At 46.7% G+C, this 13,820-nt stretch overlaps 1 protein-coding gene across 1 annotated transcript in view; it reads right to left on the reverse strand.

Moving 5' to 3' along the window:
• The window catches only part of LOC115481760 (inactive phospholipase C-like protein 2), a 276,135-nt gene that overhangs the window by 63,682 nt on the left and 198,633 nt on the right, over window positions 1-13,820 (reverse strand). The window contains exons 3-4 of the mRNA XM_030221138.1: window positions 5,389-5,592; window positions 3,557-3,632 (exon numbers count right to left, since the gene is read on the reverse strand). Of these exons, the coding sequence (XP_030076998.1) occupies window positions 3,557-3,632; window positions 5,389-5,592 (280 nt within the window). The remainder of the gene's footprint in view (window positions 1-3,556; window positions 3,633-5,388; window positions 5,593-13,820) is intronic.

A 13,820-nucleotide genomic window follows, 5' to 3' on the forward strand; every position in this document is an offset into this window, starting at 1 on the left:
TGATACTCTATTTTCCACTCTGTATATATGCCCGGAGTTGGTACTCTCCTCTCCGGAACCTGTAAGCCACATTGAGCTTACTGCTATGCGGGAAAATGTGGGATACAAATGTAATAAATAAATAAATAAATAAATAAATAAATCTCTAACCTGTTACACCATTACACCCTTAATATCACTTTATCTAATCAACAGCTATGGAACTTCAGTGGATGTCAATTTAATTAATATATGTGGCTATCTCCCAACATAACAAACAAGGCATGCAAAAAATGCTCCCACCCAGTTACAGAACTGCCTTTTAAGTATTCTTCCATTTTCTTAGCCACTCTTCCCTCACCCCCCCCCCCTGCACACACAAACACCTCTGCCCCACAGATTGATGGTCCTGAGGCCTTAACTTTCCAGCATCATCTAGTATGTCTGAATCCCCTTCCAAACAACTGTAAGGCCAAGGTGGCACAACACTGAGAAAAGGGATTTAAATTAAGATGTCAGGCTCAAGCCAAGACGCATGTATGGTCACAGAAGAACAGAAAGGTGAATCCCCCGTGACTGAATAATCCAGAAAAAACATTTGGAAAAGAAGTATTTATCAAGTAATAAAAGGAGAAACATCATCGGAAGCCTCCAGATTACACATATAATTGGACAAGCAGCGCAACAGTAGAGGGCGTAGCCAGAAGTTGATTTCAAAGAGCTGGGGGGCCAGGGGTGGACTGGAGGGGACAAGTAGCGCAACAGAGGTGTAGAAAGAAGTTGATTTCAGGGTGGGGGGGGGCAGAGGTGGACTGGAGGAACCAAGTAGTTCCTCTCAGTCCCCCCTCCCTGGACCATACTTTTACTGGCAGGGATGTTCAAGCACTGCCAGAGCCCTGAATGCGCTGTCTGAGAAGCAGCGATGCAGGAAGGCTGCTTCAGCCTCCAAAGCCAGAACTTCATGCTCAGTTCAAATACAAGAACTGACTTCCTGCTGCACAAGCAGCAAAGGAAGGCTCCGGCAATGAAATTCTTCAGCTGGCAGGGCTTCAACACCCCCGACAGACATGTATTGGCTGTCATAATGTTGGAGGGGGCATGAGCCCCAAGTGGGGGAGCCAGCCCCCCTCCGGTAGCAACACCACTGAACAGTACTACTCAAGTAAGTTAAACCTAGCAATAAAGTGGTTGATATTCATAGTGATTTAAACAGCCAGGAGAGACTCCTGGTCATTTAAATCACCTGTGTGGGGCAGGGATATTCAACAGCTCTTAACCGGTTAGTGCTGCTGAATATCCCCAGACAGGATAGGGGTGGGCTATGGACGTAGCAGCATCTTAGCTGGTTAGCAGCGATATTCAGTAGACTAACCAGCGAAGTAGCCACATAAAGCTAAGACAGTAGAGCAGCTGTCTTAACTTTATGTGACGAGTTAACCAGACACTGGTCTGAACATTGGCCAGTGCACGATTAAGTTCCTGGTAGGCAGCCATGACTAGATATTCAATGCCGGGAGCCGGAAGCTGAATATCACCCCTTTGGAAACTACACTAAAGATAGCTAAAGTCAAACCAAATAGTGATCACATTCAGAGCCACTAATGGGCTGATGATCAGAAGCAAACGCAGGCGCTAGAGGCTGTTAGTGCCATACTTGCGCCTACTTTTGCGACTGTCCCATGATCAGAGCCCTACAGCGTGTGAAACAACGTGCTCACAGGCTCTGAACTCAACTAGCATGCAAATGCATGCAAAACAGGGCTCTTAGTGCAAGTAGAATGCAAATGCATGCTAAATGTATTCCTCCCAATGATCAGCGAGCAGCACGTCAAACACTGGAATGCTGTCCGCGGCAAACCCTATGCCAGCTCGGAGTTGGCATTAGGGTTTGCGGACCATTGGGGAGGAATGGTAAGCCCTGTCCAGCATGCATTTGCATGCTAGCAGGCCCCCCCCCATTTCACCCAATGTAGCCCCCCCCCTCCACCACAAAAGCAGGAACCTCGACCTCCCAGCCCCGAGTCAGCGACACAGAGGCTGGAGGTCCGGCCGACCTCCAGTCCCCCCCCACCGAAGTTCATTTGTTGGAGGAGGGAGGTAGACTCCCTCCTCTTCCAGCAGCGCTGCCTCAAAATGGCGGCACCCATATAAGGGAGAAGGCAGGGCTTCACACCATCTAAGGGAGTTCTCCCTTACATGGTGTGAAGCCCCCGCCCAGCGAATCCCATTTTCAAGGCAGTGCTGCTGGAAGAGGAGGAACTCTACCTCCCTCCTCCAACAAAGGTATGGGGGGGTGGGGGGGGGGAAGAGGGCCGCTACACCACCAGGTTGGGGGACTTGATTCTTGGCCCACTGGGTCACCAGGGCTTTTCTTGGGAGGATGCTAGGGGGGCTGGAGACCCACTAGATCTCCAGCCCCCCTAACTGGCTCAGGGTGAGGGTTCGGTGGAGACAGTAGGCCACCAGGGCTTTGTTGTTTGGGGTCTGGTGGTCCCATGAACCTCTAGCCCCTGTGTTTGAGAGATGTGGGCTTTTGACAGCCCAAATCTGTCAAACAAGTGCAGGAGGATCGTCCCGTACTTTACTTTATGATCAGAGATAATATTGTGCTTAAATTTGCATGCTATTAACAGGGGCGGTAAAGCCCTGCGCTGTTCCAGCACTATTTTTAGAGCGCTAGCGCGGGGCTTTCGATCATCTAGGCATGAATGCCATTTGTGAGGGGGCAAAGGTGGGGCAGAAGGAGGGCATAGATGCCTTCCAGTTAATTATACATGGCAGCCACATGAAGACACACCTAAAAGAACTCTAGGTCAGGTCAATCATTTTTCATTGATTAGATTGTAATCTTGTGGCATCATGTGCATCTCTCCTCCCTACCCCAGTTAACTGAATAGCACAGTGATAAGACAAACATACTGCACATTTCTATTGGACTTAATTTTATCTCGGGTGCAGAATGGGAAAAAGTCTATATTGAATACAGAAAGCAAATGATAGCTGATATCATATTCCATAAGGCACAGATTCATCAAGGTGCTGAGCAGAAAAACTTATCCAAATATGTTTTCTGCTGAAAAAACCCAGATACGGTCATCTGGATAACTGCACGGCCTGATGTGGCCAGTAACTTTGTCTGGATCAGAACCGCTTGGAAAAAGCAAAATTGTGCCCCAGAATTGCCCCTAGTGGCAGCTCATTTTACCTGGCTAAATGGGGAGCAGGTGGAAATACTCAGAACTCGGGCTCTTGCCTGGCTAACTCCAAAAGACAGCCCAACAAATTGACCCCCTCTGTTTCTAACAAGGTCTGTAGTGCTTGAGTACAACCCTGCCTAAGAACTACAGCCTAGACAATGAACCACTTTACTACGGGGTGATGCAACAGCACAACTCAAACCTTCAGAAGTCCTACTCGGGCATGATAGCTGCAAGATAAACTTTGTTACCCCTGCTAGAAACATCAGCCAACAGGGTAGTACTATCCTGATTCTCTCTGGAAACCCTACTCTGCAAGGCACAAACGATGGTGCCTTCATGTGCATTCCTCTCGTCCTGATTTGCTATTGCTTACGTACCAGTTTGCTGCACCTGTATGAGTTTGGCATACACGGCATCCGACGATTCAATCAGAGTCCGACTAGTGTGGATCATCTGCAGAAGACAAGGAGAAAAGAATGAGAACAGCCAAATGCCCATATCGTTTATTCATTTACTAGACTGTCACTTATTACAAAGGTAAATCAGAACGGTTTACAATATCCTTGGCTACAGGAAGTGCCTGCTATGTACTGGAAGACTGCTGGCAACACTACCACCCCAGGAAAAATACCACATGGCAGCAAGGATATAACTAAACTTCTTTCCCAGTGAAAAAAATAGACTCCATTCCACGGTGTCAATACAAATATCACTTTATCTAATCAACAGCTATGGAATTTCACTGGAAGTCAATTTAATTAATGTCTCTGTCTGTTTCTCAACGTAACAAACAAATGAAGTCTCCCAAACATCTGAGCACTCGTCCTGCGACTTCTGAGCTTCCAGCTCAATCCGAACATGTGGAGGGGAATAACTGAATGGGGCGCCCAAGTTTTCCTGAGGACGTCCTCGCAGGACTTCCCCGCGAAGGGGCGGGGGTCGGGGACGCCCAAATCTCAACATTTAGGTCGACCTTAGAGATGGTCGTCCTTAGAAATGGTTGTCCCTGATTTTCGGCAATAATGGAAACCGAGGACACCCATCTCAGAAACGACCAAATCCAAGGCATTTAATCGTGGGAGGAGCCAGCATTCATAGTGCACTGCGGGCACCCTAGGGGGCACTACAGTGGACTTCAGAAATTGCTCCCAGGTGCACAGCTCCCTTACCTTGTGTGATGAGCCCCCCAACCCCTCCCCCCAAACCCACCCCCCACAACTGTACACCACTACCATAGCCCTAAGGGGTGAAGGGGGCACCTACATGTGGGTACAGTGGGTTTCTGGTAGGTTTTGAAGGACTCACATTTACCACCACAAGTGTAACAGGTGGGGGGGTGGGGGGGGGGATGGGCCTGGGTCCGCCTGCCTGAACTGCACTGCAGCCACTAAAACTGTTCCAGGGACCTATATGCTGCTGTCATGGAGCTGGGTATGACATTTGGAGGCTGGCATAGAGGCTGGCAAAAAATATTTAAAAAGTTTTTTTTAGGGTGGGAGGGGGTTGGTGACCACTGGGGGAGTAAGGAGATCATCCCCAATTCCCTCTGGTGTTCATCTGGTCAGTTCAGGCACCTTTTTTAGGCTTGGTTGTAAGAAAAAATGGACCAAGTAAAGTCGCCCAAGTGCTCGTCAGGGACGCCCTTCTTTTTTCCATTATTGGTCGAGGACTCCCATGTGTCAGGCATGCCCCAGTCCTGCCTTCGCTACGCTTCTGACATGCCCCCATGAACTTTGGTCATCCCCACGACGGAAAGCAGTTGAGGACGCCCAAAATCGGCTTTCGATTATGCCGATTTGGGTGACCCTGTGAGAAGGACGCCCATCTCCCGATTTGTGTCAAAAGATGGGAAATCTGGGAGGAGAAGGGAAGACAAAGTGGCTCGGTAAAAGCATGTGTGGGAATCAACCAAGGGGGGGACTTCTGTCCACTTTCTGAGTGAGTACTCCCCCAGGGCATGTTTACGTCACTGAAGGGTGAAAAGGTAACATTTTCAAATCTCTTGTGTGTTAAAAATAGAAAAAGAACCTGCAGAAAAGCAGATCCAAATCTCTGTGGGAACTTTTTCCTGGGGCAATTTTCAAAAGGAAATCATGCCTGTATTACCCCTTTAAAAACTGTGCAAAACCCACTGGTAAAAATACCCCCAAACTATGCATCCAGGCAGGCGCTTTTGAAACTGTTCTTAGGTAACTTAACACTTCCTTACTCCTTCGTAAGACGTCAGTACTTTTCTCAGCAGTTCCGGGATGGGCCCATGTGCTTCCATAGTGGGGTACTGGGTGCCAAGGTTCAAGGTCACTGTGGGGGTGCTTCCACTGTTCAGCAGCCAGGCGGAGACTGTCAGAATGCACTGTTTCATGTTAGCAGCAGGAGACAGGCCACAGAGCTCCTTAAATGAAACCAAGGCATTCTGTAAAAAGACACAAAAACACACACATCAAGGGAGTGTCCTGCAAATCTGGAAGTCTGCAGCCCATATTACTTCACTGGCAGATGAATCCAAATGAAAGGAAACTATTAGGAGATTTAAGGATAGAACAGAATACGATAGCTAGGGGGTGCTGCAGGGCAGGACTTAGGTGCACTGGAAGAGCTGTGTGTGGGTCTCAGTACTGGAATAAGAGGGAGTATGCAAGGCAGAACTGAAGCGCATGTACACTCTCCTGGGGGAATTTTGCACAAACATTTGAAAATTCTGTGCACAATATTTTTAAATTTTGCAAAGTTTATTTGTAGTGTTTTGCATAGAATTCCCCCATCAAAAGGCCTGAAATCACTTCCTGCCTTTTCCTTTCTCAGGCTCCAGCCTCCGTAGTTTCCGCTCTCACTCCAGCTGAAGTTCTCTCTCCCTCTAAATCCCAACAAGACCTGTAATGCTGTCTGCCCCCAAAGCTTTTTTTCCCCCACACGCAATACCCCAACCTCTCATTCTTTCGCCTCCTCTCCCCAGCTATCACTGTATCTCTTCCCCCACCCTATTCCTCGTGGCACACCCTCAGATTTGATCATCCACACAGCAGTGGCACAAGTCAGCTTGCTGCTCCCAATGCCATGGCACATTCATCCCTTTTCTCTGCCCCGAACCCCCCAGCACATTTACTCATTTATTCTGCCCCCCACCCTCAATTCCCCATGGCATATTCACGACTTTGTTCTGCTCCCAAATCCCCTATGGCACATTAAAACATAAGAGTAGCCATACTACTAGGTCAGACCAATGGTCAGTCCAATATCCTGTTTCCAACAGTGGTCACGCCAGGTCATGCTACCAATCCCATGTCTATCTCAATAGTGAATTAAGAACCTTTCCTCCAGGAACTTTTCCCTTTGTCTTGTAGTTTTTGAAAGAGTAAAAAACTGATTCACTTGTACTCGTTCTACACTAAGGATTTTGTAGACCTCAATCATATCTCCCCTCAGTCATCTGTTTTCCAAGCTGAAAAGCCCTAACCTCTTTAGCCTTTCCTAATTCCGCTATATCTTTTTTGAAATACAGTGAACAGAACTGAACTCAAAAGACAAAACTCAAGGTGAGGTTCCACCAAGGAGCAATACAGAGGCATTACAGTATTCTTGGTCTTATTTACCATCCCTTTCCTAATCAAACATATAAATGGCAAGAGGCATACTCACTCGCAAATGCGCAGTAGAGACCCCCACCCCTCCACCCGGCCGAGGTACATGGCTTCACTATTCAAACCGCCGGAACGCAGCACACAGCTCATCTGAGCTGCCGTTGGCCTTCCTTACCTGCCTGTGTCCCGCCCTCACCGACGTTACGTCACACGAGGGCGGAACACACGCAGAGAAGAAGGAAGGCCGACGGCAGCTCAGATGAGCTGTGTGCTGCGTTCCGGCGGTTTTGAATAGTGAAGCCAAGTACCCGGCCCGGGTGGAGGGGTGGCAACCTATCCGGGGGGGGGGGGGGGGGGGGGGGGGGGGCTTTCAAACCCCCCCTTCCTTTACTAGCCCGTTTTACGGGCTCAACGGCTAGTAATTCCTAGCACCCTGTTTGCTTTTTTTGGCCACTGCCTCACATTGGGCAGAAGATTTCAGTGTATTGTCTACAAAGACATCTAGATCTTTTTCTCGGGTGCTGACTCCCAAGGTGGACCCTAGAATCAGGTAACTATGATTCGCATTATTCTTAACCAATGTGCATCACCTTCCATTTGTCCACATTAAATTTCATCTGCCATTTGACTGTGTGTGTATATGTCTCAGTACTGGAATAGAAGGGAGTGCAAGGAAGAATTCTTAAATATACTTAATAATCAGGAAAATGTAACTAGAATAGGTTCCTTTATTAAAGTTGAATTTCCATAGTGGACTTTTATTATGTATCCTTCTTACCTAACAAAACTTTCAATAAAATATCCTTTTAAAAAAAAGGGAGAGTGCATTGGTAGCGCTGTCTGTGTGTTTGGGTCTCGGTCTGTGTTCCTTCTAAACTGTGCTGGTGTCCTCCACCTATAGCCCTGACAGTAGGGGGCGCTGTTTCACTATCATATTTTCAATAGTGAGGGACAGGAAAGCTGCACAGGATTCTAGAGAACCTGCCTGTCCTTAGCAATTGAAAACACAATATTGAAGCACTATCCCCACTGGCAGCAATGTTGTTGGAGAACTGCTGCTCAGCTTAGAGGGAACAGTGGTCTCAGTACTGGAATAGCAGAGGGTGCTGCAGCGCAGGGCTGAGGTGTATTGAAGGGACTATGTGTGTGTATCTGGGTCTCAGTACTGGAATAGCAGGAAGTATGTAGGGCAGGACTGAGAAGCATTGGAAGAGCTGTGTGTGCATGTGGGTTTCAGTACTGGAACAGCAGAGGGTGCTGCAGGGCAGACTGAAGCAGTACTGGTCCAAGAATATTGGGCATCCCAGGCAAACTTACACAAGTATTGCCATACTGGGACAGACCGAAGGTCCATCAAGCCCAGCATCCTGTTTCCAACAGTGACCAATCCAGGTCACAAATACCTGGCAAGATCCCAAAAAAGTTCAATACATTTTATGCTGCTTGTCCTAGAAATAAGCAGTGGATTTTCCTCAAGTCCATTTTAATAATGGTCTATGGACTTTTTCCGTTAGGAAGCCATCCAAACCTTTTTTTAAACCCCGCTAAGCTAACTGCCTTTACTACACTCTCTGGCAACGAATTCCAGAGCTTAATTACACTTCAAGTGCCTCCTAGTGACTCTCTTAATTAAGTTTCAGGTGCCAGACACTTCCATCCTCTAAAAGTTTGATAATTAAATGCACAACTATCAACTATAATTACTCCAATACTAAACCCCTCCCCCATCCCGCAATGCTATTTAAAAAACCAAAAACACATCACTGAACATCACAGTCTTAAATACAAATTTTTCTTCACCCAACACATAATTAACTCTGGAATTCGTTGCCGGGAGAACGTAGTGAAGGCGGTTAGCTTGGCAGAGTTTAAAAAGGGGTTGGACGGTTTCCTAAAAGACAAGTCCATAGACCGCTACTAAATGGACTTGGGAAAAATCCACAATTTCGGGAATAACATATATAGAATATTTGTATGTTTGGGAAGCTGCCAGGTGCCCTTGACCTGGATTGGCCACTGTCGTGGACAGGATGCTGGGCTCGATGGACCTTTGGTCTTTTCCCAGTATGGCATTACTTATGTACTTATGTTGGGGTTCCTTTACAAAGCTGTGGTAAAACTAGCACGTGTTTACCGCAACAATAAAAGGGCTTAGTGTGGAGTGCGCTGAGGCATCCCATGGTAATATTGGGATGTGCGCATATAAAGGGCGTGCTAAAAAATTTATTTTTATTTTCTGCAGAGGGGACGTGTTGGGGGCAGAGAGTGGGCATGTGTGTGCTAATCAATTGGCACAGCTACATTAGTACATGATTAGCGCATGAGCCTTACCACATACAAAATAGGGGACAGTAAGCGCTCACACACTGATGGTAAAATTAGTGCGTGCAAAATCAAAAAAGTAGTAATCAGTCCTAATATCCTTATCTATTCTGTAGATCTTTATCAACAATCGTTGATTAATTTTTCGTGTCTGTCATTAATAGGAGGAAAAGAGCCTCAGTTGTTGCTGACGCCCCTATTTTAAAGGGTATTCATAAGAACTGCATAATGAAGCGTTCTCTACTCATCTGTACTCAAGCGTTGAGATTTTGTCATATATTCTTTTTAAACTTTGATTGTTGTTATATTCAATGTTTTATTCATTTTTTAAAATTAAAGTTCTCTGTTTTTATTGTTTTACTATTTTACAGTTTTAATATGATTTTAATTATTTAATATTTATTAAACTATTGTTTGGAAACTTTTGATTTGTAATGATGTTGTAGACTTAATTTGTAGGTTTTTATTTTGTAGTTTTTTTTACCCCTGACGCAGCCTGAGGGCAAAACGTGGCCATGTCGGGTAACTATTTTATTAAACCACTTCTCCTATTTTATTCATTTGTTTCTATAGTTTTTATGTGATCTGCTTTTATCCTGTTGATTTCTCAGTGGGCAGATTAGCGCCTCTTGTTTTTGGCAAACTGACATTTTACTTGTTATCAACCCTTAAGTGAATGTGACAAAAACACACGCTTGTTCTTGATCTATCCTCGAGTCACAGACCACAGAAATCTGCCCAGAAATGGTCCTACTTCTCAATCGCTGTCCTGCGATTGGGACACAGACTATAAAAGACTGTCTTGTTTTGCCGTATTTGGGACATGGACCCTAGAAGTCCGCCCAGTACTGGCCTTACTTCCCTACTAACTGAAATGCTGTCTGAGCAGTGGCGTACCAAGGGGGGGGGGGGGCGGTTGGGGCGGTCCGCCCCGGGTGCACGCCGCTGGAGGGGTCCCGCGTGCCTGTCGGCTTCGCTCGTTCCGTGCTCCCTCTGCCCCGGAACAGGTTACTTCCTGCTGTTATGGTATATTGCCCTGACCTAAGGAAGGAGATTTAGGCCCTGGAAAGCTACTCAAAAATATATATTGTTAGTTCAAAAGAAAGCTATCACCTTATTTACTAACCTTTAAATTGGGTTAACACAGTGACCACATTATTTCATCCTAAAGTAAAAATAAAATTATTTTTCCTACCTTTGCTGTCTGGCCATTTAAGTTTTCTAATTATGCTGGTCCCAGACTCTGGTTTCTGCTTTCTCTTATCTGTTCTTAGCTCTCTTTCCAAGGATCTCTTGTTCATCTGTCATTTTTCACAACATCCAGCTCCAACATCGATTTGTTCCTTTCAGCTTTCTTCCATTATTTCCAGCCTCTCTATCTACTTAGATTTCATTAATTATAATTACCCAGTCTTCATCCTTCCTCTTTTACTGTGCCACCTACAGTTCTCCATTTTTTTCGTTCACCCCGGCCCATTCCCCTTCCTCTTATTCTCCAGTCTTTCATGAACTTTCAACTCCCCCCCCCCCCCCCCCCCCCCCCCAACTAGGCTCTATTCACCTCCACACCCTAACATGCAGGCTTTCTTCACCTCCCTGCTCTGCCATCCAGCATTTTCTCTCTCTCTCCTCCCCCTGCCATCCAGCATTGCCCGTCTGCCTCTGTCCCTGGCATGCAGCATACCTTGCCCTCCCCCCCACACCACCATCTTTACTGCTCTCTCCCCTCCTATGAATTATTGCCCTTGTCTCTCTTTCTCCCTTTCCCTCCCATCCATTATGCCCCATCCTTTTCTCTCCCATCATCTAGCATTGCCCTGTCTCTCTCTCTTCCCACCACTCCAACACTTTCTGCCTCTCTCCCCTCCCCTCTGTTCGTTTCTCTCTCTCCCATCCAATCCAGTATCGACCTCTTTCTTTCTCTTGCCCCAGTCCATCTCTGTCTCTCTCTCTCTCAACGCAGTCCAGTATTGCCTGCCCTTATCACTCTCTCTCCAGTTCAGTATTGCTCCTGTTTCTCTTTCCCATTCCATCCAGTATTTTCCCATTTCTATCTCTTCCCCAGCCCATCTCTGTCTGTCTCCCTCCAATCCTGTATTGTCCCTCTCTCTCTCTAATCCAGCATTCCCTCTGTCTCTCTCCCTCCCCCCTTTCTCACATAGTATTACCTCTGTATTTCTCTCTCTAAATCCATTCTGTATTTTCCCATTTATCTCCCTCTCCCCTATGCACTCACCACCATGCAGGGTCTTTCCTCCCTCCTGGTGCCTCCTCCACCAGGCTGCTGTAACTAAAGTTATAGTAAAGACACACAGGACCGCAGCTCTGCATGCCGCTACTTCCTCTGGCAGCCCCAGTCACTTGGATGTCACTTTCCTTTCTCTCAGAGGGGGTGGGGCTGCCAGGGGTAATAGTGGCATGCTGAGCTGCAATCTACACATCTTTACTATAACTTTTAGTATAGTAGCCTGGTGGAGGAGGCACACAGAGGGTGGAAAGATGCTGAAAGGTGGTGGTGTGAGGTAGGTGAGAGAGAGAGGGGGCAATATCAGATGGGCAAGCAGGTGGGCGAGCGAAGAAGGTTGCGGTTGCAGCAGGGCACCAATGGACAGGAGCGACCAGTGGTGTGCTGGTAAATGTTTAACAACAGGCTCTCTCCCCGGTTCATCTCTGCGCCCCCCCCCCCCCCAAATTGCAGAGCTGGCTATAGCCGGGAAGAGAGCCTGGGGGGGGGGAATGCATTACTCCAGGAAAAAAAAATTAAATGATCCCAGGTTCCAATCTAATTCATGTTTAATGTAGGCTAAAATGCCATAAATAAGTAAATAAATATAAACTTTTAATATTGAGCACCTGATTCTCAAAGTGGACATATTCCAAACACTAAAATGAAAATAAAATGATTTATTCTATCTTTGTTGTCTGGTGACTTTGTTTTTCTGATCATGCTGGCCCAGTATCTGATTCTGCTGCTATCTGTCCTTTTAACTCCATTTCCAGGGCTTTCTTTCCATTTATTTCTTTACTTTCCACCTTTCTTCATTTCTTGCCCTACATCCGTAAGTAAAAGCTGGGTCCTCCGCAGACTTGACTGCCCAGTGGATCCAGTTTCTGCCTATTTTCTTCATCCATGTGCAGTTTTTCTCCTCTCTTCCTTTTCCCTCATCTCCTCTCCTTCCTCACTCTTCCCTCCCCTCCATCCACGTCCAGCATTTCTTCTCTCTCCCTTCCCTCTCCGCTCCATCCATGTCCAGCAACCCTCCTCTCCCCCTGCCCTCCCCTCCATCCATCGATGTCCAGCAACTCTCCTCTCCTCTCCCCTGCCCTCCCCTCCAGCCACCCATACCCAGCGATTCTCCTCTCTCCCCTGCCCCCCCTCCAGCCACCCAGGTTGTCCAGTGGTTCTTCGAGGCAGGCAGGACAGATCCCCAATCTTTCCTGCCCGCTGCCGGCGTTGACACTCCCGCGGTGCTACTGCATCGCTCTTCAAAATGGCCACCGAGACTTACAAGGGCGGCCTCCAAGACTTCAGCAGAAGTCTCGGCGGCCATTTTTAAAGAGTGATCTGGCAGCGGGGGAGGGTCAGCGCCGGCAGTGGGCAGGCAAGAGTGGGGATCTTTCCTGCCTGCCCCGAAGAATCCACTGGACAACCAGGGTGGTTGCCTTCTTCAGGTATGTACACTGGGACCCTGTAGCTCGGGGGAAGGGAGGGAGGGGAGCCGGCTCGCCCTGAAGAACAACCGGCTCGCAAGATGGTAAAAAATTTAATAACCAGCTCCAGCACATCACTGGGAGCGACAAACTCCTGCGGCATACCGGTTGAAAAATGCTGATCTAAGGTGTTTTTTGTACCTGAGGCAACGGAGGGTTAAGTGACTTACCCAGGGCCACAAAGAGCTGCAATGGGAATGGAACCCAGTTCTCTAGGATTTCAGCTCAGTACACTAATCATTAGGCTATTCATCCACTTCAGCAGAATGGGGGAGTACCTGAAGAAAGAGCTGCAAGGATGGCTAGGTACAGAAGAAGTGGAAGGACAGCGGTCCAAGCTGAAAGCAGCTATAAATACCGCAACAGATTTTTATGCACAGAAACTAAACAAAAGCAAGAGAAAAAGGAAACCTTTATGGTTCTCCACACAAGTAGCTAAACAAATAAAGGCAAAAGAGGCAGCATTCAGGAAATATAAAATAAAACAGAGAAAAGAAAATAAGATGATAAATTAGTCCATTAAAAATGGTAACACCTTACTTTCTTTTCTATTTTTTATTTTATTTTATATTTCTACTGATTACCTTTAAAAGTGGACTAAACACGGCTACCACATCTCTCTACTCAGTAAATACAGAAGACAGCAACAAGAGGCATACAGAGAAGATTACCGGGTAAACTCAAAGAAGCAAAGAGGGAATACAACTAGCAAAACCACAGGCGGAAGAAAAATATGGCTAAAGATGTAGAGAGAGGTGCTGAGACCTTTTCGGATATGTTGGAGAAAGGAGGAAGGCTAGAAATAGGATTTTAAAAGTGAAAGATGGTAGGACCCGCTATGTGGAGAGTGATGCAGAAAAGGCAGGTGTTCTCAATATATTTGTGTTCATGGAGGAAAATCCTGGAGAAAGACCCTGGATATCTGCCAAAGGTATATATGGAAATGGAGTAGATATTGCACTGTTCACAACAAAACGTGATTATGAATAGCTTAAAAAATTAAAAGTGGACACATCTATGGGACCACATG

Source organism: Microcaecilia unicolor, chromosome 12, assembly GCF_901765095.1.
Source record: "Microcaecilia unicolor chromosome 12, aMicUni1.1, whole genome shotgun sequence".
Taxonomy (NCBI): domain Eukaryota; kingdom Metazoa; phylum Chordata; class Amphibia; order Gymnophiona; family Siphonopidae; genus Microcaecilia; species Microcaecilia unicolor.